We start from the raw sequence: 24,850 nt of genomic DNA, 5'->3' as shown, positions 1-24,850 counted from the left end.
TACTGGTAAGAGAGGAGAGATGAAGTGAGGAGGGAGGATAACCCAAGGGATTTTTTAAAACATCACCCTTTGTATTTAAAGCCCTGCCCAACAGGCATTGTCACCAACTTTATAGAAATGTGCTTGGGAAGTCATATAAGCAGCCTGGAGTCTTTCCTGCAGTCTGCAAACTGCAGAAAGGGGCTGGTGTTATGCCATACTGGTTTCCATAACACCCTTACATGACAGGAGTACATGGTTTTAACCAAATGCATTCCCCAAGCCCAATGGGATAATCCGATAATGGTGGGTCAGTGGGGCAGATAGGTGGGATGCCTCAAAATTGAATTGATGATGCCACAATTATCTGGTTGCAAGCAACAGAGTAAAATGTTCTAACTTAAGCAAATGCAGAGAAGTTGTCAGAATCTAGTGTATCTCATGGAATCCAAGGGCAGAAATACAGCCAGGCAACTAAAAGGGCTGTAGCCTGGGACCGGATAAACCAGGAGCTCTCTCCCTCTGCCTTTTGTCTTTGTTTTTCCTCTGCATATCTGTTTTTACCCTTCTCTTTCTTTACAGACCATAGACCACAGGGTCTCTGTTCCATCCAGTTCATAGTAAATATATCCTGCCCCATAGTTTCCTGAGTACACATGTTTCTGTTCTAGGCACTCACAGAAACTAAATGCTTATCTTTAAGTTCCAGTTCTGAATAGCAGGACAAGAGAATCTGATTGATCCAACTGTAGGCAGATAGCCTACCCTGGTTCAATAAACTGTGGCCAAGAAAACTGAGGAGGATGTTGTCACATAGTGTGAACATGTCTAGGGATGGTGAACCCTCCAGCAAAGGACTGAGAAAGGGGTCTTTGTGAACTGTACAGGCTGTACAGATCACCTCATCTGCATGGCTGCTCCCTTACATGGAGCAGCTGTTAAGGAAGCAGCTGCACCCTGTTTCCTTAACCATCCAGTGAGGTTAGAAATCAGGCTATCACTATCCTGCTGGTTCCACATCAGGTAACAGTTCTCCTGCTCTTTCCTGTCCTAAAACAGGACAAAATTTTCTCAAAATGGCCTTTTACTATTTTTCTTCTCTTTTAGCCCCAGCCTTCCAAAAAGACTAATTTTTCCTTTCCCTGGCCTTCTCATCCGTATGTACACCCTCTCAAAAATTTCTAGACTTCCAAATCTGGTCATGCCAAGAATAGACTCAATACAATTTAATCACTCCAATGGCAGTTCTGATAATCACAATCATAATAATTTATGCTGATCAAATGCCTTCCAAAGACCTGATAATAACATTCTACCCCAAACACACATACAAACACACACTTTCTACCAGATTTATTTCCTTTGAAATAAAATCTATGGTATATTTCTTTTACCAGTTTTGATTGTTCAAAACATCTATCTGCCACACTCAGAAAATTTTTCATGGGAAAAAAAGGCTGTAAATTTATTATTGTCTGTGACATTCAGCAGAGACAAGGGCACCCTGGAAGGAACAATTTATACTGTTCTTGGAGTATCCTGATGCATTGTGAATTAGTTATAAAACTTTTTGGCATCATCATGGACAGCTCAATGAAGATATCTGCTTAAAACACATAAACAATTCAAAGGAAAAAAGGAACAAGCTGCTCAGCTGTATCAAAAACAAAGGCAATCATAATAAGTAAATTGTTTATGTGATACCTTAAGCTTCTGTAATCAACAACTATTTAAAACTTCATTAGAGTGATTCAAGTAGAATCCCAAAGAACATTACACTTAGTAAGGTAAGCACAGAATGGAAGTTGCTAATCAATGGTTATACAGATTAAGTAACGCAAGATGAGTAAATTTTAGGTTTCTGCTGTACAACATTGTGCCCATAGGTAACAATATTGTACTATGCACTTAAAAATCTGTTTAGAGGGCAGACCTCATGTTAATTGTTCTTGCCACAATAATATAAAAATTTAAATTGAAAAAAGAATTGGAGGGATTTGTACTTCTGTAGATAGATTTTTGGAAAGATAGTCAACCAAATAGTTCTAAAATGTAATGTTTTTAGCATGCCAAAGCTAAGACTATCTTTCTACATGCACACACACGCACCCCCCCCCAAAATTCCACCAAACTTGTTACCACTGAAAAATCACATTGCCAAATCTGAACTCTGAGAACAAAATTAACATATTTTAAAGCAATGGCTCCTTTCTTAGAACTTTAAGCAAGCATTATCTTTGGATGGGAGGACAATGGGTAAAATTAATACCAATTAATTTCTCAAGAAAAAATAGCTTCACAGAAACTTTATAAAGTTTAATAGAGCAAGAGAATAAATCTCTTCTGGATAATATTTTTATAGTCCTTTGAAAATTTTTTTCACACGAAGACAGTATGATAGGTTCTAAATTTTACAATGCCAGAAAAAAAGCAAAACCTACCTACTTTTAAAAGAGCCTTGAAAGTTAGACTGCAGAAAATTTGGCCCAAAAACGCCCAGTTGTATTATAGCACCTAATTTGTTTGCAGGTGATATAAAGCCCATTCATTTAATTCAGCTGTGAATAATGTTACCAACTCTAGGATTTGAAACCAATCTCAAAGAATTATAAGAGACATTGTAAACATCAGCCACTGGGTGAACAACTATCTGATGGTGAAATTCTGCCCAACAGAAAATCAAAGAACGGTTCTTTCAGTAGTTACTCCCTTCCAAGTCTACATGGCACCACTTAGTCGTTGATTTCTCTCCAATCGAAGTAACTTCAAAACTGAAGTTTAGCTCTCAGCAAAATCATTTATTTTGCAACCCTCTTCAAACTGTTTCTTCACCTTGCCTTGCTGGTTTTCCCCTTGTTAAAAATCAAAGGAAGGAAATTTCCCCCATGGATTTCTACATTGAACAAATAGAATTTATTAAATCCTTCTAAAAAATGAACCCTGCAGAGACAGGATTATTCTGAATCTCATCATCTTTGGTGGGAAGAATGGGTTGTTATGGCTCTTGGGACCTTGAGAAGAATAGAAAGAAAAAAGAAAAAAAAAAAAAAACCAGAAAAAGCAACCTACCTAAAAGGAGGCATCATAGCCAGAGGAAGGCAAAGAGCCCCGGATGTTAAAAGGTGTGGGGTCTATACTCCTCTCCAGATGAAGTAGAAAGCACTTTCCTTTCTACAAAATGGTGAGGTGGGATTCAGTTTTCCATATGCCTCTCTTTCTGTCTAATTCTAAAATATGCATCTCAAAATAAATTCAGAGACTTTTGTTTCTGTTTCTGAGCCCAAGTGGGAAAATGGTATGTTAGAACTGCAGCGAATAACACAATCATGTTTTGTGTAAAGAAACTCAAAATTATTTCAGGCCAAACATTAAATCTATGGTCCTATTAAATATATGCTTCCTGGGTTTAAAAGCTGAGGTTGTTCTCAGGTGAAAATTCAATAGTTTGAGACCTCTTTTTGTATATAACTCATGGAAAATAAAAATGCATTGATTTCATTCTTTCCTAAGACACATTTCATAATCTGATGACAATAACAAAATTTCTTTCTACAGATGTCTCAGTCAAATCAAGCAATATTCTATTGTTGTACATCTGAGTAAAAATACTTATTTTTTCTTTGTTAATGAAAATTACAACTTTAGGTTATACTTATAGAATACAAATTGATTTAAAAATTATAATCTAGAAGGACATATTCCAATAACTGTCTCCATTTTCCTGTTTATAAATTTAAAAGTTGTTTTTTGTTTGTTTGTTTGTTTGTTTTACTAGCACTTTGAGTTTAGTCAGGGAGGTACAGTAAGCTGCCTTCATAAAGTTTCTCTAGCCAGAACCCACAGAAAGTAGGGAACATACTGGCTTCTCTGAAGTATTCATATTAAAAGGAAACAGAATCACCACATGAGATATAAACAGACAGAAAAACAAAAAAGCCTAGAAGAAAGAATGTGAACATCAGCTAAGGCTTTAGGAGCAATCAGACTATTGCTTTCATACACAGTCCCAGGTCACATCCCTCTGGGGTGACCCAGCTCCTCTCCATGAGAGAGCCCAGTTCACCTACAATGAAAGGCTTTCTGGTCTCAGTTAATAGTCACCATTACAAACATAACAATGGTAATAATAGTCATCGTGTACCTACTACACTCAGCAATTTGTAAAAGGCTTTTAATTATTTGGATGCTCTTAACCAAACTCTCCGGGAGTACATGATGTTCTAACTGGGAGCATTTTGACTGACTTGACCAAAGACGATTTTTGTGAAAATATCAGGGGAACATCTTGACAGATTCACTCAATTTGCCAGTATTTTTGCAAGTACACTACCATTTTCCATGCAGCTGTACTTAAAGGTTATGACCAAGAAACCAAGTGTAATTTGTACTTTTCACATTTGTAGGGTTTCCGCTGGTGCCAACCACTATCCATGCTATTACCAGGGCCGTGTACTTCAATGACAAGTAAGTATTATGGTAATGTTTAAGTTAATATATTCATAAATAAAATGTATTTGTGTATTAATGTGTCCCCTCGCCCTTTTTCAGCTGCTGGCTGAGTGTGGAAACCCATTTGCTTTACATAATCCATGGCCCTGTCATGGCGGCACTTGTGGTGAGAATTAGTTTTTTACTGCAATGTTAGTAGTGTTATCTCTTAGTTGAGATTTCTGTGTATATGGTTCTGTGTATCATGTTTTATAACCTCAAAATGAAGCTAATTTGATGGCATTCTATAGTAAAAAAAAAAATTTGATTTTGGAATCTTCAAAAAAATGCCTTTTACTTACACGTGGAGGGGTTATCATGAGCTCATTTTCATTACAGACTCACACTATAACAGCAATGTAGCTCATATTTTAAGACTTTTATAACTAGACTCCCTAGGTAAAGGTGAGAGGCCAAGGGGCTGCAAGAAGTTTGCTCATGTTATGAACATCTAGGATCTTTGAAAACTTTGACTTTCCAGAGCTCTAAAAGTCTTTGGTTCTGTGAACTTAAGGTCCAGAAATTCAAATATGCAACACAAGCTCAACTAGTGAGATAGTAATAAATAGTGGACTCCAGCCAAATGTCAGATTCTTCCTGAGGATGCTATGGTTCTTACTTACCTAGGATTCAGTAGATTTGGCCTCATGTCTTAGCTCTATCATCTACCAGCTCTGAAAATTTAGATAAATCAATTAACCTAAAAATGTCCCCTGATTTTTTTAAGGAAAAAGTTAGATTAAATAGTCTTTCGGGTACTTTTGGAAGATAATCTCTAACTCTAGGTCATTAAAACTTAGTACTGCTCCATATCTTTATCTGTTAAAAATAACAAAAGTAATAATAGCTACTCATAAATTCATGGTTATAAAATATCTCCTAATAAAATAATAAATGAAGTAAAATGTTTAGCACTTATTCTTATATTTAAAATTCTAAAACACACATTTCTTGCCTTAATTATCTAGGAATTTTTAAGGAAATGCAGATTCCAGGATCCAAATTAAAAATGTGTATCTGAGATAATTATACGCATACTTCACTGTGAATGACTATAAATTAACAGAAATTGATATATTTGGAATTCCTAATTTCATGACTAAAGGAAATGCACATTAGTGCATTTCAAAACTAAAAACAAAAAAAATGATTCATCAATTAATTATCATTTTGAAAGAGCTGTCCATGCAAATATGGGCACTTGATTTATGACAGCAACAGTTTTGAGCAGAGGAAGGAGATGGTCAATTAGATATACATACAGAAAAAATATCAAACATGTATTTAGCAATTGCATATGTGTGGGGGGAAAAGTAATACTGATTCCTTCCACAACTAGGCACAAAAAAAAATGTGTTTTCAGTTAACTGTAGGTTTAAATGTGAAAGACCAGACAATAGAGGCCCCCCAAAAAAGACACATTAGGTGACTATCTTCATGAGCTTCAGATACAGAAAGATTTCTAAAGCAGGATAAAAAAAGCACTTAAGGAAGAGATTGATAAATCAGCTACATTAAAATGAAGACAACATTTAAAGACTGAAAAGACAAACCTTAGAGTCCAAGAAGGTATCTGCAATGTTCCAAATAAAGACTCATAAATGTATGAAAAAGTGTTCAGCTCATGTATCATCAGGAAAATGCAGATTAAAACAAGAATGAGATAATACTACCCTCCACCACCCCCGCCGTGGAAAGGCTCATATTAAAAAGAGTGTTCATACCAAGTGTTGGCAAGGAGGATAAGCAACTGTTTTATATACTGCTGGAGGGAACATAAAATTAAACCACTTCTCCAGAGCCCTAGAAATACTGAGCAAATTGTGCTACCTCCCGGGTAGACTCCCTAGTTCTACATAGGTAACATTTGTTGCTCACACTGGATAAACAAAAATGAGGACAGTGCACATTCTTAAGTGATACTTTTCTGTATGATTTGCTCATAACACCATATATTTGCAGGTCAATTTCTTCTTTTTGCTCAACATTGTCCGGGTGCTTGTGACCAAAATGAGGGAAACCCATGAGGCGGAATCCCACATGTACCTGAAGGCTGTGAAGGCCACCATGATCCTTGTGCCCCTGCTGGGAATCCAGTTTGTCGTCTTTCCCTGGAGACCTTCCAACAAGATACTTGGGAAGATATATGATTACGTGATGCACTCTCTGATTCATTTCCAGGTAAGGAAGCCAAAGGTGTATTTATGCAACTACTGTGTTTATTCAGCTAGCTGATTTTAACTCTAAAGCCCATGATCTTTTATTATTTATTTATTTATTTATTTATTTATTTAGTTATTTATTTATTATTTTTAGACAGAGTCTCACTCTGTCCGCCAGGCTGGAGTGCAGTGGCACGCTCTCAGTTCACTGCAACCTCCATCTCCCGGGCTCAAGCAATTCTCCTGCTTCAGCCTCCCGAGTAGCTGGGATTACAGGTGTGTGCCACCATGCCCGGCTAATTTTTGTATTTTTAATAGATGGGGTTTCACAATGTTGGCCAGGCTGGTATCGAACTCCTGACCTCAGGTAATCTGCCCGCCTCGGCCTCCCAAAGTGCTAGGATTACAGATGTGAGCCACTGCGCATGCCTGACGAACCCATGATCTTAAATGTCATAACATTTAAGCCTCCAATTCAATAAGCCCAGACAAAATTCTTAAGGACATCAGTTTTTTTGAGGCTCTTTCTTCCTGTTTCTTTCTGCACCTGCTTTCCTGTCATTCCCAGGGCCCTCAGCTGGTCCCATCCAGGCGTGTTCTCCCTGGTCATAGATACAGAAATTGTCAGATTTTCCTTTATAAATAAATGCTGGCTCTAGGGTAATGAGGAATTTGCACAACGCTGTCCACGCCTCCTGCTCTGTCACCCTCCACTTGTCAGGCAAACGTCAGGAATCCATTCATGACGGTTCAGTGCTATAAAGGGAAGTTGTATCCAGGCCTCTCCTCATGTAGGAGAGAATGCATCGGACTCTCATGGGCTGTCCTGGGCTGTCCCGTGTCTGCCACACTGGATAGAAGAATGGCTGCCCTAGTTCCATTCACTTTTCCCCAGATCTAAAGCCCCACTGAAAGCATACTGCTGTATTTGGATAGCAAGATAGGATGTGGGAGTCCTCGGCAGGAGTAATTCTATCACAGGCTAGTTTTGCTGTCTCTATTACAAATTTCAAAATAGTTTTATTTTCTATATTAGTTTAATGTGAGGAGGAGGTCAAAATGAATAGGACTAGAAAGAAAGTGTAGGGATTGTTTGAATAGTTCAAGCTGTGCTTTTGGCCATAGTCAAACCTTGGGCACAAGAAATCTTCAAGCAGTGACCAGGACTCAAGCTGTTTCTTAGTCCATGTCCTTATCTGAGAGGTGAACTTGGCAGTGGGTATGGTACTGCACTAGTTCACCGTGACAACACAGGACACAGACCCACAGCCATCCACTGTGACACTTGTCCTTGTAAAAGATCCCTCCACTGAATTCTACAAGGTCTCCATTTTTAAATTTTCTAAGCGTGGTGTTTTTTTCAAATTCACCATAATCAGCATATGCTGCTATAAATCTCCATGTTAAAGGGAGCAAAATATCAATTAGATTTACTAGAGCTGTCCTTTTAGCCAAACAATGGAATCCTAACAAGAAAAAATATATTTCTAATGGAATATTCTTATAGTGCAGCACTGACTATGAATGGTAGATAATTCTTTTTCTTGCTTTTTTTCCTTCATCGAGCCTTCTCCGGGCAGTCTATCATATTGTTTACTAAACAACAAAATGAGCACAAAAATAACTTGAACTGTATTTTTCCTTCCCTTTTTAGGGCTTCTTTGTTGCGACCATCTACTGCTTCTGCAACAATGAGGTAAGCAGGCATTTCTTATAATACTATCACTTATTTATGTAAAGGCAGCATTTTTTCCAAAGGGCCTCCGTGCACATTTCATTTCATCTCACTTCTACAGTTGACCTCATAGGGTTTTGTGATTAGCAACATTATGTTTTTTCCACTACTCCAAGCTCAATCTTTTCTATGGATGTGTAGTACAATGGTAAATATGATTCAGACAGTCAGCTAATTTCCTCGGGTTGCATCTTGAACAGATCAGCACCCTTAGCAGCAATAGTGAAAGCTATTCTGGATGCCATTAGAAAGAGAAGTCATATGCCTATTCCCTTTGGAAGACCCAAGCCCTAATTAGGGCAGACAATCTCCATTCGGTTTGTACTAGTTCCTACCTTCTTTTCCAGTTGCTTGGTGCTAGCGCCCTACTACTTATTCAGAGTTTGTAAATCACCCTGAAGTTAAGATTCAAAAAGATTTCTCAAATAATCTACAATGCGAATACTTAGATCAGTAAAATCTAGAGAGCCATATGGCTGATCCATTCTGTTCTCAGGGTGTTTTTAGCCAGAGTTACCCTTTCTTCCAACCAAATCTTTCCTGGGACCCAAATCTATAAAACATAAAAGTGGAACTTCTATAGCTCCAGACGTCCTTCCAAAGAACTTCCAGGGTTTTAGGGAACATGATTCAAAATCTTCCTCATTTTTCAGGGAAGAAATCTAAACTCCAGAAAGATCATGTGATTTACCCAATGTCACAAATGCAGTTATGGTTATAACCCAGACTGGAACACAGATTTCCTGATTTTCAATTAAATTGACTAAGTCCCAATTAACTTACCTATATCTATAATTCCTTCCTGGAGCTATGTTAGTATACTTTTTCTAGAACTACACAACTTTTAATGCCCAAGCATATTCGAACATTTTAAATCAATTCCTATTAAGAATAATTCCATACAAGGCAAATCACATTTTGCCAAGACATCAATATATTACTTTGCTATTAGTAATTAGAAATGTTTCTAACCATTGTCAGTTGATAATTTTTCCCTATTCCTTTTTCTAAGTTAAATAATATTTAGTGAGCACCTACAATATTTTGCCATTCTGTGACCTGTTCATACCTGTTTCCAACCCCAACATGACAAAGTTTTCATTGCTCCTATTCATTTTAATTATTACATTTTATTCCTTCCTTTCTTCATCAATTCATCTACCAACTCATTCCTTCATTCAACAAAAATACATTGTGCATTTACTATTGCTAAGGGCTAGACTAAGGGCCTAGAATATAAACAAAAAGACATCCTTCCATTGCCAGCTGTTAGAGTGGCAATATTTTTAGAATTTTAATATTTTTTAGAATGATAAAAGCTAATAAATGAGTAGGGCATAAGTCACCCCATGTTTATATCAATTTCTGTAAATGTATATCCATGCCTTTTGGGTTGTTTCAGGTGGCATGCAAAATAAACTTTTTCATCTAAAATAATATCAAAATAGAGCTGATATAAGAAATCAAGCTCTGTGGGGCATACCTGGAAAAACACAAGAGGATTGCATGCATTTGTAAAAATACCACAATATTTATTGCGTCTTAGCTATGATACTGTCATTGGAAGTGTCGGACATAGAAAGAAAACCCAGGGGTACCCTAGCAATTGAATGTCTCGAGTTCATTTGAGTGTATGTTATCTCTGATTTTGAAGTAAAGAAACCATTTCCATTTTCATTAAGATCCCGTTACTGGGGGAAGGTACAAGTGTGACATTTCTAATAATGTAGAAATTGTGTACTGTGCCAAATGTAATATCACAGGCCCATGGATTTTAGGCATCTGAGTCTCAGCTGGGCATTCTGTGAATGCGTCACCTTACAACATTGAACACAGGCAGGGCACTCACACATGCGAGAAGTTATTTCCAGCTGCATCTAAGATAGGGCTGTGATGGGACGATGCCTGACTGAATACTGAGTTTTAGCAGAAATCTAGGGGGCTAACTCAATGTGATAATGAGATCACATCACATTGTGTTATGTGCAATTTAATGTTGATTATGATTGGTATGTTATCAATGAAATGATTATTTCATTTTTGAATTTTGATTCATGATTGGTATGTTATCGGTGAAATGATCATTATGAAAATGAATCATATAGAGAGTCAGTGGGTAGACTAGAAGCAGGAAAGGAATGTGAAGAATTAAAGTAACAAGAATCAGGAGATGACCATAGAGCATGCATATGTATCAAGCATTTCCTACAATGACTCTTCCAAGTGAGTAGACATTGATTATCCAAACATATCAGTAAATTATTAGGTATCTAAAAGACCTGAAAAAGATGATTGCAGCTATAAAAAATGCACAATTTGTTTCCAAGAAGTAGCTTAGAAATGAAAGTTCTAACAACACACTGGATTTTCTCCCTTTTCTTGTGTCTTGCTATTCTCTGTACATCGTGGATAAAATAGATTATAGATGAAAGTAGCATGATCAGAAACATCTCCATTTAACTGTCACAAATTGGAGTGTGCAAAAGCTAAAATTTTGTTTATTTCCTGTAGCTTTTCCTGCTTTCAAGAGACTATTCCACCAGCTTCTAGTGGTTTACAGCAGTCTCTTTGTAGAAAATATTCAGTAAATTCAAAAAGCCTTTGTCCAAAAGAGCAACTGGCTGCCAAGTTATAATGCCAGCACCCACTGTTGAAGTTCACACTGGTTCCCCTTACTACTAAGCACTCAAGAGGTCTTTTCACTCTGTGGCCTCCTTGATGAAGCCACAGCCCTATTCTGATTCACGAGTTCTTTCCGCCAAGCCACCTGAGGAGCCTAGAACTCCAGCTCCTTTCTTCACACCATATAGAGCCTGTGAATCTATCTTGCTTACATGCCATAGCCGTTGCTGCTCCGCTGTTGGACATAGTGCCAGGGGCAAATGTGGAGTTTCTTTTCAGGGCTAGCTATTTTCAAGACTCTGCTTTCGAATTGAAAAGAAAAACTTGATACAATGGAGTGTTCCTAAGAAAGCAAATTATCTCTTGCTTGATTTCTTCTCCCCATTTTCCCAGGTACTCCCACCATGAAGGAGAAATGTAAGGCCATTTGTGCAACTGTCTTTCTCTCCTCTTCCTCTCAGGCCTCTTAGGGCTGTGCACTCACCACTTCCCCTTCCTGTCTGTGAGGGTCTCTACCTATATCATATTCTACATGTTTTCTACCCTGTAGCTTTTAGTAAAATACTATCTGCAGACCAGTAAGATTTTCACAAGATATGCAAAGAGAAGTTTTTTTCTGTTTAGAAATTCTCCACTCAATAAAGCCTGATTTTCAATACAATGTCTTTCTAGAGATATAAGAAAGTCAGCTTTGAGACTCACAGTCTCAAAGCTAAGCAATAATTTTCTTTGGTCTAGACCCGTATTCTCAAACTTGGGTGTACATCAGAATCACCTGGAAGATTTGTGAAACCAGAGATTGCTTGACCCTAGCAGCAGAGTTTCCTATTCAGTAGGTCTGGGGTGGGGTTTGAGAACCTGCATTTCTAACCAAGTTCCCAGGTGATACTGATGCTGCTGACCCAGAGACTACACTTTAAGAACCACGATTCTAGACACAATCATACTTGTGTTTCAAGCAGTGGATGACCTTGACTTAATGAATTGGGGAGATGTGGGAAATTTTATTTAAGAAAATTAAGAAATACAAAGGTTAAATGTTTTCAAAAAGTTTACCATTATTATAAATGATACTTATGTATTGCTATCTTTTAGAACAAGGAATCTTCCCCAAACATAGGAAAAGAGATAATGAATGGGAATCAAAAAGCCCTGATCATGTACTTAATTATAGATTAATTATAGATAAATTAATAATTTAATTATAGAGCATATAGATTTTGTAAGATAAAATCAGAGACCAGTAGAGATATTGCCACTATGGCCTCCAAAAGGCTGAAAAGAATGTTGGCAACAACTTTGTAAATAATATTCACAAGTATCCCTTAGCATCTAATTAATAGGACTTAATAGGAATCTGGCTTTCAGAAGTCATATAAAACCATCTAGGCCAGGCGTGGTGGCTCACGCCTGTAAGCCCAGCACTTTGGGAGGCTGAGGTGGGTAGATCACAAGGTCAAGAGATTGAGACCATCCTGGCTAACATGGTGAAACGCCATCTCTACTAAAAAAAAAAAAAATACAAAAAAAATTATCTGGGCGTGGTGGCAGGCGCCTGTAGTCCCAGCTACTTGGGAGGCTGAGGCAGGAGAATCGCTTGAATCCGGGATGCGGAGCTTGCAGTGAGCTGAGCTTGCGCCACTGCACTCCAGCCTGGGAGACAGAGCAAGACTCCATCTCAAAAAAAAAAAAAAAAAAAAAAAAAAACAAAAACACCAAACAAACAAACAAACAAAAGGTGTGCAATTACTTTTTAACTTCCAGGGAATTTAAAGTTTTTTTTTTTTTTTTTTAAATCATGATTTCTAAATCTTAAGCTCAGATTGCAGCAGGTCTGTTAGATTGTGGTGACAGTGTGAAGGAGTAGGCATTACAATCTTTGCATTCATTGGATCAAAACTCCCAGGTTAAACCTCACCTTCCATTCTGCAGTACGTAACTATAGTAGGTGCTTATAATGAACTCAGGAAAAGAAAGGTGAAAGACAAAAACGTTCAAATCCAACCGTGAAGACTCTAACCTTATTTTGTTTTGTACAAATGTAGGAACTGAGACCTAAACATACCAACTTTACAAAGCTTATTAACAGAGCCAGAGGTAATAGTTATGCCTTCAAACTGTAAGACCAGGGCTCTACTTCTTTAAGTTGGCAATACATAAATGGATATAATTAGGAAAAAATGTAAAATGTGTGTTGCTTTTTTAGTGAGTGATGAATTTATATAATTCAAATCTTTTTGTTGTTGTTACATTTATCCCATTTACAACTAATAACATTTCTTTTATTTTCAGGAGCAACAAAACTCTCCCTGTTTTGTTTTATTTTGTTTTTCAGATTAAATGCCCTTATTCTTGTCATCAGAGCAGCATCAGGCTCAACCTGTGATATTGTAGGAGATAATTGCCCTTATTAGTCTATAATTCTTTAGGTGTCTTTTATATGCTGCTAAGGGCCTGTTATTATATGAATAGTTTACAAATCAAAGCAGGTTGCCATCTCCACACAAAAGGATAGGTTATAATTTTAGATGCGATTAGAGAAGGCCATGATCCTTTCTGTAATAATAACTTTAAAAAATTAAAATAGAAATCAAACCGTTTGGCCCCATGCTGGGCTGTGTACTTTATTAATATAAATGGATACTCTAATGGGAGTTATTTTAAAAGGACAGGTGAGAAATAAAAGACCTGTTTTTCATGCTGGATCCTTTTGCAAACTGACTCTAAACTCGTAACTGCCTGCTTGGATACTTGTAAATATATGTGTAAGTTTCAGCTACAAGGAAAATCTTGGTATTTAAGAGATACTGAATTAGTGGAAATTATCAGCTTCCCCTTTTTTTTTTTTTTTTTTTTGAGACAGAGTCTCGCTCTTTCCCCCAGGCTGGAGTGCAGTGGCGCAATCTGGGCTCACTGCAAGCTCCGCCTCCCAGGTTCACACCATTCTCCTGCCCCAGCCTCTTGAGTAGCTGGGACTGCAGGCGCCCGCCCCCACACCTGGCTAATTTTTTGTATTATTAGTAGAGATGGGGTTTCACTGTGTTAGCCAGCATGGTCTAGATCTCCTGACCTCGTGATCCGCCCACCTCGGCTTCCCAAAGTGCTGGGATTACAGGTGTGAGCCACCACGCCTGGCCTCTCAGCTTCCTTTGACTGGAGACATTGCTTCTCCAAAAACATGCTGAACCTGTATATTTCCCAGTTTCTCAGTGGGGCATTTGATGGTTCCTAGATTATAACCCTGGCATTTGAAGCTACGGTAATGGTACCGTCCAAATAAAGCCAGGCTCTGCTTGGTACTGTGGCTTTGCCACATTCTAGCTATATGATTTTGGACACATTGAGTAACCTCAGTGCCCCATCCGTAAAGTGAAGATAATAGTGCCCTTCCCATAGGGCTGTTGTGAGGATTAAATAAGTTAATACAGATCACATACTTATGTACATAGTAAACACTCAATGAACAGCTGAAACTTGTTATTCTATCTTTTGTTCCTGTGTGGCTTTTTTCAATACAACTTTTAGCTGCATGGCCCACCTTATTCCTTAGCACTTAAAGTTTTTGTCTTTGTCTGTTTTAAATCACTTTAGATATAAAGTACCCTGCATGCAAGCACTCATTACCTCCAAAACAAAGTAAAACAAAACGCAGGATGTGTTGCCTCCATAATCTGAAAAGTCTACTATTCCAAACTATCAGATTGCTAAATAATTCTGATTGCCATTTGTCACCTCAAACCTTACGGTTGCTGTGCTATGTGAAGATAAACTTCTCCAGCTACAATTTCTGTACTCCGTTTAGTTGCTTTTTGAGGAATCATTTGACTTTGTCTTTCCCTGAGTAATATCTTTAAAAATATCTGAACAATATAATTCTCAGAGGAGACTGTTACTCTACTAGATACAGAAAAAAAGTATATTTGCCACAGAACCATTCAGCCTTATATTATACATACAGTTTTATAACAGTAATCGGTTTTGCTGTCATTTTTCTCATCTTTCAGATTTGTACAAATGTAAAGTAGATAAAATGATTCTCCATGATCAAGTAGTTTTCATGATTTATTTCACATTATATATTCCCCAGTTTCTCTCTCATGTGTTTAGCTGTCATATGTGAGTTTGGCAGCAGAATGAACTAAGGATGTATTAATAAATTGATGCAAATATTTTTAGGTAAGCTTGTCATATGTACAAAGCAATAGAAACTCAGAAACACAGAATAGAGATTATTGCAATAATCTCTTTTTTAGTTTTGTTCAGCTATAGAGAAAAGCAAGAATTTTGGAGACAACAGGAAGGAGGAACTTAACTACTAAGTTGAATTTGGTTCTATAAAAAGCAGAGCTAGACAAGCAAATTCACTGTCTGTGATACTGTTTTCAGTTGTGGTTATTGTAGTTTTCATATTTAGAGCTTTCTGATGTTAACATCTTCACCTCTTGTGTTCAATATATAATTTATCGTATTTATAAAACAAGTCTGGAAAGTTTATTTACATTTTAGAAGTCTTTCAAAAGAAAGAGATTGAAATCTTATTCTTAAGAAGTTGTCATGGCATTAACCAGAGGTGTGTCTGGCATACCCCCTCTCAAGTCATGTCGGACAAGGAAAAGTTCACGGTATGAGGCTGTTATCATAAAATCCAGAACTGCGCTATGGTTTACATATATATTTTTCATGTGCACACTTAAATAAAAACTTCTGCCTTATCAGGGATGGTAGCATATAAAAAGTTTTATCAACCTTTCTCCCTATTATGACATGCATACCACATTACCTGGTAAACCAACTCAATTTTTATTCACTGGATATGAAAGCTAAAGAAACCTGTTCTTAAAACTAGCAAACAACCTTGTCCGGGGTAATTTAGGCAAGTAACTCAGTTCTTCCATTTGCAAATTCTTCTTCCAAGTATATTCTGTGGCCACAGCATACACAGCCCAGCCCTTTAGATGAGAATTACAATTTAACTTTCTTTAACATCTGATAAGCTCTAAGAATGATGTTCATAAACTTTGCATGGATCGTTTCTGACTATCATATAAAAACCAGGCTGCTTTTTCTCTTCCAGGTCCAAACCACCGTGAAGCGCCAATGGGTCCAATTCAAAATTCAATGGAACCAGCGCTGGGGGAGGCGCCCCTCCAGCCGCTCGGCTCGCGCTGCAGCTGCTGCGGAGGCCGGCGACATCCGGGTTTACATCTGCCATCAGGAGCCGAGGAATGAACCAGCCAACAACCAAGGCGGGGAGAGTGTTGAGATCATCCCTTTGAATATCATAGAGCAAGAAACATCCGCTTGAATGTGAAGCAAACACAGCATCGTGATCACTGAGCCATCATTTCCTGGGAGAAACACCATGTGTTTAAAGTGTTCTCCATCCTCCCAGGAACCGAACATATCATTTGTGAAGAATTATTCAGTGAATTTGTCCATAGTAAATTTGAAGAAAGTTAATCTTGGTACTATTGCTTTGGGAGACAGTCTAGGAATGGAATCTCCCACTGCAACTTGTGAACTCCATCATTCATCCAGGACTGAGATGCAAATGTCACAGTAATGCAAGCAAAGTATCAAAGAAAAACAATGAAATTGACCTAGTTCAGATACAGGGTGCTCCTTGTCACTTTTGAGCCATTTATAACTTTGAAAAATTAAAATCATTGTCAATATTTTTCTTTTTAACTCTGGATTTTGAATTAGAATATTTCTGTATTTGGCTATGGATCTGATTTTTATTTTTTTTAATTTCAGTCAATTCTGATGTTACTGAGATGTTTTACTATCCTTACAATGTAAACCACATGAACTACATGACCTCTGCAAGACAAAGTGGCTTTCTAATAGAGAGATTACTAAATATGTGAAGAAAAATACCTGCATTTGGCAGGAAGATGTATGCTTTGAATGCAAAAGAAATTTAGAGTCAATTTGCTGGAAACATTACATGCTCAGCTTGGTTTTGGATAATCCTGTCCATTGGGCAGGCCCTAGCTGTTGTAAAGAATTCGTCTTAATGTTGAATGCACTTTAGTTGCTGACATTTATAAACTGAGAGGTCACAAAAAATCTATCACTAAAAATTTTTACAAAACTGCCAAAAATATAATTCTTAGTGGAAGACAATACTCCCTTTAAAGAGAGTTTTCCACTTTCCTAAACTCCAGGATTTATAAAGCAAATTACTCCAAGGTTTATAAAGCAGATTACCTCTTGCCCTTGGGTGCTATCTAGCAGTAAGAGATAAATTTGTTGAAAATTGGTAATTAAAAGACTCCACATAAGTCCATTAACTGCTTTCCACCCAGCTTCAAAGCTTAACAAGATCTCAGTCTTTTCCAGGAAGATTCAGGAGGGCTAATTATAAATCATGTTGTGGTTGACCTCTTGTTTCTTGTTATTACCAAAATAGGAGGGGGAAAAAAATTAGCTGCTACAAATTTAACCATAAATTAATTCATGTTTAACGGTTCTCATTAAAATCCAGTATTGTATTCCCATATCTCTCTTTACTTCCCAGTATAAGATTTTTGACAATCCTGAATAAACTAGTATCATTAATGGCACCTGAAATTAATTTGTGAATTTGCAACAGTAATCAGAGTTACCATTATTTAATTTGTGCACTAAATGAGGAGGTACATTGAAACCCTCCAAATCTCCAGTCTCATCTGTGTCATATTTTGCCACTGCCTTTCAGAAGTGATTTAGTTGTGGAAAGATAATAAATTGATTTGTTATGGTTACATATTTAGTGCACCCAGAGAAAATTATATTTCTACAGAGAAAGTGAATTTTGGATACTAAAGTAGTTTAAGTCTCCTTTACTGAATGTAAGGGGGGAATTGAAAAGAAGGTATTTTTCCAATCACAGTGTTATGTAGTGTTGTTCTATTTTTGTTTACAAGCATGGAAAACAGAGTATTTCTGGCAGCTCTGGTACAAATGTGATAATATATTGCTAAAACATTTTAGATGTTATTATGCTAATATAGTAGTGGCTGAAGAAAACAAAATAGCTTATTATAGAATTGCACACAGTTCTGCCCAAATTATGTGAAATGCTTATGATATGTATATGTATAAATTAATACAAAGCATGTTAAAAGCAAAAAGATGTATATTTGCATATTTTTCTAAAGAAATATATTATTCATCTTTTCATTCATTCATCTCGTCTCCTGTTCATTCCATGCTGTTTTTCATTTCAGCCATGGGCTGCTAACATCCCATCTCGTTTGTACTGTAGGAGTGGGAAAGATAATCTAAAAGCATAGGTTAAAAACCATACGCAAACATATCAAATTTATTATCTTTATTAGTACAACCATCTTTAGTCTCAATTTGATTGTAAATTCAGTGACACTGTTCTCATGCCCTTGATAACCCAACACCACACACCAGTGTCAATCAATATTGCATAAGTTTAGGAAGCACAGCAAAGAAATCAAGTGTAAGAAAGTATTATATCCTTTTATTCTTGTTTTTTTATTCATTATTCTGGGACCAGACTTGATCTGTCCAATATCACATCAGATCATTAGAATTGTTACAATCATTGGCTTTTAATATAGTTTGGGAGAGTAACTAAGGCTAGATGAAAGACAACCAATTAACTATCATTAGAATGCATAAAGGCCACCACTGGAAAGGTTTTCAGATCTGGAAAGCATGAAATGGAAAAAATGACGATTAAATGAGAACTCTGATGGACTAATAAAGGGGAACAGGAGCAATTTGTAGATTCTTCTCATTATGGGAGAGCATCCAAAATTGTGGCCTCATGAGATCTGGGAAACTTCTTCTGAAAGGATATGTAAGGATTACATCTTTCCCTTACATTCCAGGGGTGAATACAAATAAATATTATTATCATTGTGATCTTAAAGAACAAAACAATTTCGCATCATACCATAAAACATGATTTCTCAAGAGATAAATTTGTACTCAGATGGTCAGCTTCCCTTTAGCTTTGGCTCCTATTTGTTGACCCAAAATAGGCCTTTAGGTGCAAATGAATATTACAGTTACTACAGGGGAAAATGTTGGAAAAAACATGATAAAAATGCTATCATCATTGAGCTACAATCATTCTCATTCATCACTTCGCTCATTAGACATCAATTCAACAGATGTTTCATATGCCTTCCATCCTGCTATATAACAAATACTTATTAATAGCAGTTATCAAGGCAAACCTTCTTTACAGTAGGGACTGCTTCTTTTCGGTGCAGGGGTAAAAATATAAACCTTCTAAGTAAACTATTAGCCTAAAACCATAACCATTGATATCTTTGGGGTGGAAGAGCAAAGTGAAACATGTGGCTGGAGGTGGTAGCTGAGTGTGATCTTCCCTCATTAATACTGGACATAAGAGCTCTAGTTGTAAGAAATATTCTCAGAACAAGATCTCAGGACAAAGGCTCAAGCAGGAGTCACTTTCTTGACAAGGTCTAAAATGGTGGTTCTTTCATTGGTTAGATTACAGCTTAACTAGTTCTCACAGGAGTTAACGCTTTTGGGTTTAAAATGAAATTATTTATGAAGAGGGTAGATCAGAATCCATATTTAGAAGAGTAATCAGGTAAACGCAGAAGGAAATTCTATTTGCTATTTTCACAGAGTAAACAAGATAACATTCCTAACTTAAGCTTATGAAAGTAGATTTACTGAACTAATAACTTGTATCAAGCAGGAGGTTACAGGAAACAATAACTGGAAACATGCAGAAAAGGATGATAATATGTGCATGTGAGGGCAAAGGAAGACAGAGAAGCAACGTTTGCAAATTAAGAACTAACTGTATTTCTGATTTTTTTCTTCTGGACATGAAATTAACATTTTTTAATATCTCTGGATAATATGAAGCATTGAAGGAAAGAAAACACAGTCACTGAAACTGTAACCAACAAAGGACAGGAAGTTTTCTAATATTATGTCTTCCTCCATTCAGATTAGCAAGCATCTCTGACAATTTTCAGAGATTTTCCATTATCTTAAGCATTGGCCAGCCAGTCTCTTAAGTCACTGATCAATGCCATTTTCCATTTACAGAAATTCAATGCCTTCTATCTAGCTTTCCCAGAAATCCTCCACTGAGACACAAACTGTGCCATGCCTCTTCATCTATTGACCAGCAATGTCACCTCATGCCACTACAGTCTCTTTTGCTTAAGAGAACTGTTATTTTAATTTGGAGAATTTTGCCTCCAATAAAATCTCAGAGTCTTGCAGGTGAAGTGCCTAGTAGAAATTCAATACAACCAGTTGAGATGTCTTTAATGAAAAAAAAAAAATCAGAAAAGATTGAGAAATCTGTCTCCATCCAAACCTGCCAGACTGGCTGATTAAAGCTAGCACACTGGTCTCTCATACAGAGGCCATACAACTAAACATAGAACCAGCTGTAAACTCCTGAAATCTCTGCACAGCAGAATTGGTGGCTAGTCTCCGTGCAGCAAGCATTTCTCAGGATGTAGTCTCTTCTTCACTGCACTCATGCATTGCAGCTTCTGTATGCTCTCATCAGGAGAGAAATATTGTGGGTTTAAAGATGTTCAGAGCACCCCTTTAACAGAGATGATTTAAGAAGAGAGAGATATAAACACTAATCATTAAAACACAGTACTCAATATAATAGACCAACAGACATTAGCTCACCTACTCTTTATAACATTATGAATCCTCTCTTTATGCCCATTTTAGTGATGAGAAAATTACATGGAAGAGAAATTGGGTAAATTTTCTACCACAGTCACACAGTTAGTAAGTAGCTGAGCTAGGATTTGAATCAAGGCTGTCCAATGCCTCTGTTTTTTAAATTGCCATCTTGGTGGGTCCTACTATACCAGCCAGCCTCTCGAGGTAAGGCTGTTCCCCTTTTTTAGCTCTAAAAAAATTACATATTAAATTCCCATTGGTTAAGAGAAGAGAGATCATTCACAACATGTATCTTTTTGGTCCAAAATTAACTTAATTCATTGTCCATAGATTCCTTCAACCAAAAAGGGTCTTCAGATAAAATTTATTTTTCTATAGTTTTAAGAGTTTCTTTCCATAGTAGTGATTTCTATTTTTAGCCAGCGAGTTTTTCACACACAACACTAGTTTGCAGCTTCTTCACTTTGAATGTTGTCTTTGTGCAGATATTTGAGAGACAAAACATGTTTTGGGAAACTTTTCATGGTTTCTCAATGGACACAGCAGTCCTAATTTGAGGCCTGCAAAAAAGCTACATATAAGTAGTCAGGGCTGCACTTAATACTGTTTTAGCAGGATTTCCACTTATTAGTTTCGAGAATTGGGGTCTGAATAGTTAGGGTGATGAAGATTATGAATATCATTCACCATTCAACTATGCAACAGATGATGAAAAAAGGTAGAGAGTCAAGAAAGAAGAGACACTGAGGAACGGGAGGGACAGCCAAGACAGCAAACTGGTTAGGGTGCTAGTTCCCTCTCTGGATACCAACCCTGGACAAATTATAGAAGCAGAGAGGACACACGCATGTCAATAATTAGTAATTAATTTTAAAAGAAACAACAGGAAAAAAGGATGCCAGTGGGATTACTGGTTATAAAAATGCAATACCTGAAGTAACACTATACAGAATAGTTGAAATAAATAACACGTGATAATTTAGACACTACTTAAAAATTAATTAGTGAGTTAAAAACTAGATTGGAAATCTCAGAGGAAGCAGGAAATAATAAAGAGATAGAAAGCAGAAAAGAAAAACCAAGAGATATAGAAATTGAATTGCCAATATCAACAGTAGGAGTACCAGAAAGACACAAAAAATGAAAATGGAGAAGGGGACATATTCACAGAAATATGTTTTAAAACTCTCTATGGTTAAAGACAAAAGACCTCAACTAGCAATAACTCCAAAATTGCCAAATAAATGCCCCAAGCTAAAAGTTTTGTTAATATTGACAAGATTAGGACAAGAAGAAATCGTGACCTGAGAGCAGGATAAAGATTCTCTCTTTTAGGAGAAAGAGAGAGATTTGGTAATTTAAAAAGCAGTCTGGGTAACTTAATGAGTATGGGTCTTAAGATGTGTGAAATAAGTCTTCATATAACATTTATAATAAGGTGATCATAGTTGCCAATTAGAAACAGAGATTCTCTTACTGGAAAAAAAAACCCACAGACAACAAGAGATGCACATAAGACACAAAGCACAACAGGCAATAAGAGATATACATAAGAAAATAAGAAAACAAAAGATCAAAAATGAATGGGAAAAGTTATGCTGGGGAAATATGAACCAAAATAAATTGGAAGTTCTCTCTTAATATCTGACTAAATAGAATTTTGTTGTTGTTGAGATGGAGTTTCACTCTTATTGCCCAGGCTGGAGTGCAGCGGCACGATTTCGGTCCACAGCAACCTCCATCTCCCGGGTTCAAGTGATTCTCCTGCCTCAGCCTCCCAAGTAACTGGGATTACAGGCAGGCACCACCACACCCGGCTAATTTTTTTGTATTTTTAGTAGAGATGGGGTTTCTCCATGTTAGTCAGGCTGGTCTCGAACTCCCAACCACAGGTGATCCACCCTCCTCGACCTCCCAAAGTGCTGGGATTACAGGAGTGAGCCACTGGGCCTGGCCCTAAATAGAATTTAGGACAAAAAAAAATCATAAAGGGCAGCATCTTGATACATTCAGGTTGCTGTAACAGCACACCTTAGACTGGGTTATTTAGACAGAAGTTGATTGCCCACAGTTCCAGAGGCTGACATGTCTAAGACAAAGGCACCAAGAGATTTGGTGTCCGGTGAGGGCCTGTTCCTCAAAGAAGTTATCTCCTATTTGTCTTCCCATGGTGGAAGAAGGTAAAGGAGCTTCATCAGGCCTAATTTATGTATTTATTTATTTGTTTGTTTGTTTATTTATTTATTTATTGAGATGAAGTCTCGCTGAGTCGCCCAGGCTGGAGTGCAGTGGTATGATCTCTGCTCCTGCAACCTCTGCCTCCTGGGTTCAAGTTATTCTCCTGCTGCAGGCTCCTGAGTAACTGGGATCTCAGGCCTCTTTTATAAGAGCACTAATTCCATTCATGAGGTAGGCACACTCATGACTTTATCACTCCCAGAAAGGCCCCACCTCTTAATACTGTCACATTGGGGATTAAGTTTTAACATACAAATTTTCAGAGAACACAAACATTCAGACCCTACAGATGATTTATCAGTTGTAATTGAGGATTTTAACACATCTGTCTTAGAATATGCTAGATCAAACAAATAAAATATTAGCAGTATGGTAAAATACCTGAAAAAATACAACTGTCAATCTCAAGCAATTAAAAATATACCAAACGCTATACTCAACAAACAGGAAATGTGCATTCTTTTAAATATACAGAGAATGTTTACTAAACAGCCATATTTAAGATCCTAAAGACAACCTCCATTAATTCTAAAGAATGTATACCATGCCAAAGATCTCTGACCATAATGCAAAAAAATTAGAAATTAATAGCAAAATTGTAGCCTAAGTAATCTGATGTTGGAGACAATAAACATATCTAAATAATCCTTGCCTTTAAAAGGATAGTAAGAATTAGAGAATGGTACCAATCTTATATCAGTCAAAACATATTAGTTTTACCTACAGTTGTTCCTGGATGTCCACCAGGAGATTGGTTCTAGAATCCCTCCCCCATACCAAAATCCAAGGATACTAAATTTCCTTATATAAAATGGTGTTGTATTTGCATACAATCTACATACATCCTTTCATATACTTTGAATTATCTCTGGATTACTTACAATACCTAACACAATGTAAATAATACATAGTTACTATAATATATTTTCCATTTGCATTTTTTCAGTCGTTGTATTGTTAATTGTACTGTTTTTTAAATATAGTTTTTATCCATAGTTGGCTCAATCTGCAGGTGTGGAATCCACAACTATGTAGGGCCAACTGTATTAATACTACTTCGATAAAGAAACCATTACATCTCTAAATTTATGGAACATGCCTAGAGCAGTTCCTAGAAGGAAGCTTAAAATTTAGATGCCTTTAAGAACAAATCAGAAAGTCAGCAACAGAGTAAAAGCAAAAACACAAGGAGGGCAATGTCATATGAGACATTACCTTCATGTAACAATAACCTCCAAGTATATTTGCATGCAAGCTATCCCAGGAAGGCTCACAGACTAAGTTAAGATGCTCAAATCATGCAGTTTACTTAAGCAATTAGTGGAAAGCTTTAGGAAGGAGATGAGGTAGGTTAGCACACCTAGGATAGAGCATTAGCATGGTAGTATAGCCGCACTACGTGAATCCTTTGGTACAGTGTTCACATGTCCTCTCTAATCACATATTCCCTGCTGAAGATGTGGATGTGAGAAACCAGAGTTGAGGCTTAGCAGTGGGATACAGGATATGAAAAGTGACTACAGCCAACATATAGTACTTACTCTATCAAGGAGTTGCAGGGACAAGTACTTGTGACTACTGTTGAGCTTTCTAATTATTATCAGCTATGGGTTTTATCTGCACTTCTTGGGCAGAGGACACAAGAAGTAGAATAGGTGTCACCATGGGTAGAAGATTTAAGTCTATGTTAAACACACATCTGCTCTATTCAACTCATTCTTTGTCTACTATATCTCACAGTTTACTAACTACTTGTTATTCATACTTCTTTTTCACTTTCCTCATTCTGTAGTAGAATCGAATATTCTAAAATAACTCATCAAACACATATTTCAAAGGGACAAGTGTTTCAAACAGAAATCAGTGAAATAAGGAATGAGAGAGAGAAAGAGTAAGAGAGAAGATCAAAAAAACCAAAACTAACAAAATTAACCATATTAGTTAAAACTAACCTGACACTGAG

The 24,850-nt window shown here is 36.9% G+C and overlaps 1 protein-coding gene across 1 annotated transcript in view; it reads left to right on the top strand.

Moving 5' to 3' along the window:
* Positions 1–18,157, top strand: part of LOC105475513 (calcitonin receptor) — a 151,190-nt gene extending 133,033 nt beyond the window's left edge. Inside the window, exons 10-14 of the mRNA XM_011730844.2 lie at positions 4,383–4,443; positions 4,528–4,594; positions 6,430–6,648; positions 8,284–8,325; positions 16,061–18,157. Of these exons, the coding sequence (XP_011729146.2) occupies positions 4,383–4,443; positions 4,528–4,594; positions 6,430–6,648; positions 8,284–8,325; positions 16,061–16,291 (620 nt within the window). The 3' untranslated portion in view covers positions 16,292–18,157. The remainder of the gene's footprint in view (positions 1–4,382; positions 4,444–4,527; positions 4,595–6,429; positions 6,649–8,283; positions 8,326–16,060) is intronic.
* The last annotated feature ends 6,693 nt before the right edge of the window (positions 18,158–24,850 follow it).

The sequence above is a fragment of the Macaca nemestrina genome, chromosome 4 (assembly GCF_043159975.1).
Source record: "Macaca nemestrina isolate mMacNem1 chromosome 4, mMacNem.hap1, whole genome shotgun sequence".
Classification (NCBI taxonomy): domain Eukaryota; kingdom Metazoa; phylum Chordata; class Mammalia; order Primates; family Cercopithecidae; genus Macaca; species Macaca nemestrina.
Note: the sequence above shows the minus strand (reverse complement) of the source record. Positions and strands in the feature narration are given on the sequence as shown.